The sequence below is a fragment of the Mustelus asterias genome, chromosome 7, assembly GCF_964213995.1.
Source record: "Mustelus asterias chromosome 7, sMusAst1.hap1.1, whole genome shotgun sequence".
Taxonomy (NCBI): Eukaryota; Metazoa; Chordata; class Chondrichthyes; order Carcharhiniformes; family Triakidae; genus Mustelus; species Mustelus asterias.
In genome coordinates this window covers 20,266,483-20,269,709 of record NC_135807.1, presented here as the reverse complement: position 1 = coordinate 20,269,709, position 3,227 = coordinate 20,266,483, and the positions used below count along the sequence as shown (strand labels likewise).

At 47.8% G+C, this 3,227-nt stretch overlaps 1 protein-coding gene across 2 annotated transcripts; it reads right to left on the bottom strand.

The window, feature by feature from the left end:
* Positions 1-290: 290 nt before the first annotated feature.
* On the bottom strand, positions 291-3,010 carry rplp1 (ribosomal protein lateral stalk subunit P1). Of its 2 annotated transcripts, none has more exons than XM_078215735.1 (4): positions 2,786-3,010; positions 2,024-2,098; positions 566-668; positions 291-429 (listed from the first exon to the last, which is right to left on the bottom strand). In XM_078215735.1, exons 1-4 carry the CDS (start codon positions 2,855-2,857, stop codon positions 347-349), a joined length of 333 nt encoding a protein of 110 aa, XP_078071861.1. In that variant the 5' UTR covers positions 2,858-3,010; the 3' UTR covers positions 291-346. The 2 variants fall into 2 exon arrangements, with proteins under 2 accessions (XP_078071861.1, XP_078071862.1); XM_078215736.1 differs by having other exon boundaries at positions 291-426; positions 2,786-2,992.
* Between the last annotated feature and the right edge of the window lie 217 nt (positions 3,011-3,227).

Here is a 3,227-nt window from a genome sequence, read left to right as displayed (position 1 = left end):
AGAAGTGGGCAAAGAAGTGACGGATGGAATACAATGTGTGAGGTTGTGCACTGTCATATTGCCTGGATTCTTCCTATCATTCTCCTTATAGTCCCAGCTCTGAGTGTTTAATGCAGTGTTATTTAAGTCCATACAGTCTTATGTTTGCATTTCTATATCACCTTTAATGTAGTAAAATGCCATGGCAAAGACAGAATTTAACACCAAGACAAACTTGTTGGGCAGATAATGGGAAAGATTTGGCTGCTGGACCTCAGACTCTGGTAATAAGCATTCAGGGCAACTCAGGAAAAAGTATATTCAATTTTTATTGTTGCAAGTCGGAACAAGTTGTTGCATGGTACATTTAGTCAAAAAGACCAAAACCCATATCATCGTCAGACTCTTCAGATTCTTCCTGTTTCTTCTCTTCCTTTTTCTCTTCAGCTGCTGAAAGAAAAAGAGATTTTAATTCTCCAGCACAAACCTGTACAGAGTAAAATTAACAAGTCTCATCCAACAAAAGGTATGTACATTTATCTTTAGTCGGCCAAGAATTCCTACAATTTAAAATAATTACACTCACCAGCAACTGGGGCAGCAGTGGAAACAGCTGCAGCAGCAGCTGGGGCACTGCTACCAGCACCGACGTTGCAGATCAGACTGTTGATGTCAATATTAGCCAATGCCTAAAACAAAATTTATAAAAAGCTGGTCAACATAGACAAGACTTCACACGGTCACCGCAAATCCTCACTGCTGCTAAATCAGTACAACGTCCTGATGTCACTGATCTACTGAAAACCTCATTCAGGCCTTCATTTGCATTACCCCAACACAGTCCTGGCTAGCCTCGCACAGCCTAAACTCTGCCTATGAAAAGCCCCTGTGCCTGCTGGCCTACAATGACTCGCAGAAGGAATCTTGATTTTAAAAATCCCTCTATGGTCTCACACCTTTCTTCCCTAGAACTCTCTGCGTTGCTGTAATTCTGGTTTCTTGTGCACCCCCACAATTCTAATCGCTCTGCCATTGGTGGCTATGCCTTCAAACACCTAGGCCCCAAGCTGAGGAGTATCCTCTCTACATCACTCTCTCCCTTGAAGGCATTTCTGATAACCTATTTTGAACAATCTTTTGGTCATCTGACTGAATACTCTCCTGAGGCGCTCTCGCATTCTGTTTGACAATACTTCTGTGAAGCACCTTGGGATCTTTTTAATCAAAGGCACTATATAAACAGTACACAGGTTGCAGCATTATGGCCATGGTTGCAGATGATATAAAGATAGACGGGGGGAGGCTGCAGAAGGATTTGGAAAGATTAGAAGAGTGAGCAAAGTAGTGACGGATGGAATACAATGTGAGAAAGTGAGGTTATGCACTGTCATAGTGTCTGGATTCTTCCTATCATTCTCCTTACAGATAGTCCCAGCTCTGAGTGTTTAATGCAGTGTTATTTAAGTCCATACAGTCATATGTTTGCATTTCCATATCACCTTTAATGTAGTAAAATGCCATGGCAAAGACAGAATTTAACACCAAGACAAACTTGTTGGGCAGATAATGGGAAAGATTTGGCTGCTGGACCTCACTCTCATTTGGGGCAGCACAGTGGCAGTGGTTAGCACTGCTGCTTCACAGCTCCATGGACCTGGGTTCTAATCCCGGCTCGGGTCACTGTCTGCGTGGGTTTCCTCCCACAGTCCAAAGATGTGCAGGCTAGGTTGATTGGCCATTCTAAATTGCCCCGGGATGCACAGGTTAGAGGGTAAATATGTAGGGATATGTGGATAGGGCCTGGGTGGGATTGTGGTTGGTGCAGACTCAATAGGCCGAATAGCCTCTTTCTGCACTGTAGGATTCTATGATTCTATAATTTCAGTGTTCTGAAATCATGAGAAGCACAACACAAATCCAAACACACTTATCCACAATGCCAAAAGATACTCTGGTGCACAGGTTAAGTTTTATTTTGGCAGGTGACCTGGGCCAAATGACTAGAGATCCGTTAATACATTGCCAGCCTGAATTCTGATATTACCTTGGCAAACAGACTGGGCCAGAAAGGCTCAATGCTTACACCTGCTGTTTTGATCAGGGCGTTGAGTTTGTCTTCCTGAAAAAGAAAAATTTCAAATACATATTAGCAGGGCAGTACAATTAGGATCTGGTTATCTATCAGCACAAACATTATTCAACTGCAAGACCAGAAGAATGGGGCAACTCTGGGGAAGGTAGCAATGGAATGGTCAATCCGATAGGTAGGGTGAATGTAGAGATTAACACTAGCTTCAGGAAGAAGAGCATAGTGGAATTGAAAGTTCCCTGCAGCACACACATGGAAAGCACATGTATTTGTTCTGAGATGAATGCCTTGGTAAATTAGTCCACTGTCAGAAACTGGAGGACAAAGTGCTCATTTTGCGAGTCGGACAAGCAGCTGGTTTGGGGCACAGGCCCCAGCCTCAGGCTGGGGGTGGAAAGTCAGCTCTCAACATCAGCCTGGAAACTGGCGACCAACATCAGCCCGTCTCTCTGGAGCCACAGCTCGGGGACACATTCCTCCCGATGATGGCCCAGCCTGGAGGGGAATTCTCCCCATCACAGTCCCGGCAGCTCCCACGTGGGGAGGGAAAAAGCTCCGAGGCGGGACCGGGGCCTCCACACGAGACCCCGGCACCAAGGCGGCTCTGCTCCTGGGCCACCTCTCCCTCTCCGGGCCCCGGGCCGCCTCCCGCTCGCGGGCCCCGGGCTCCCGCGGGCCTCCCTCTCTCTAAGATGGCGCCGCCGCGGCCTCACTCACGGTGACGGTGACTTCGTCGTCGTGCAGGATGAGCGCGCTGTAGATACAGGCGAGTTCCGAGGTGGAGGCCATGGCGCTGCCTGTCTGCGGGGTCCGATGGTGCTAGTCGCCGGGGTAAACTCGGCCTTAGCTTCGATCAGAAGAACCGAACACTTCCGAACCGGGCAGAGCGAGAAGAGGAAGCAGCGAGGCCGGGAGACGCCTTATATAGGGGATAACTGCGTCACTTCCTGTATTACCGGGTTCACTTCCGGGGCAGTGGGATAGTACATCCGGTTGGGACACTGCAGGGGGCCAGTGGCTGTAGGTGAGGCTACAGATCATCATCAATCACTCAGGGAACCTATGGAGCAATGATGTGGAACTGTCCTGTCTGGAGACAACACACATCTCTTTAACCTGTGCTTAACCCTCTCTCCACTCACATTGTCTCTAGCCTTAA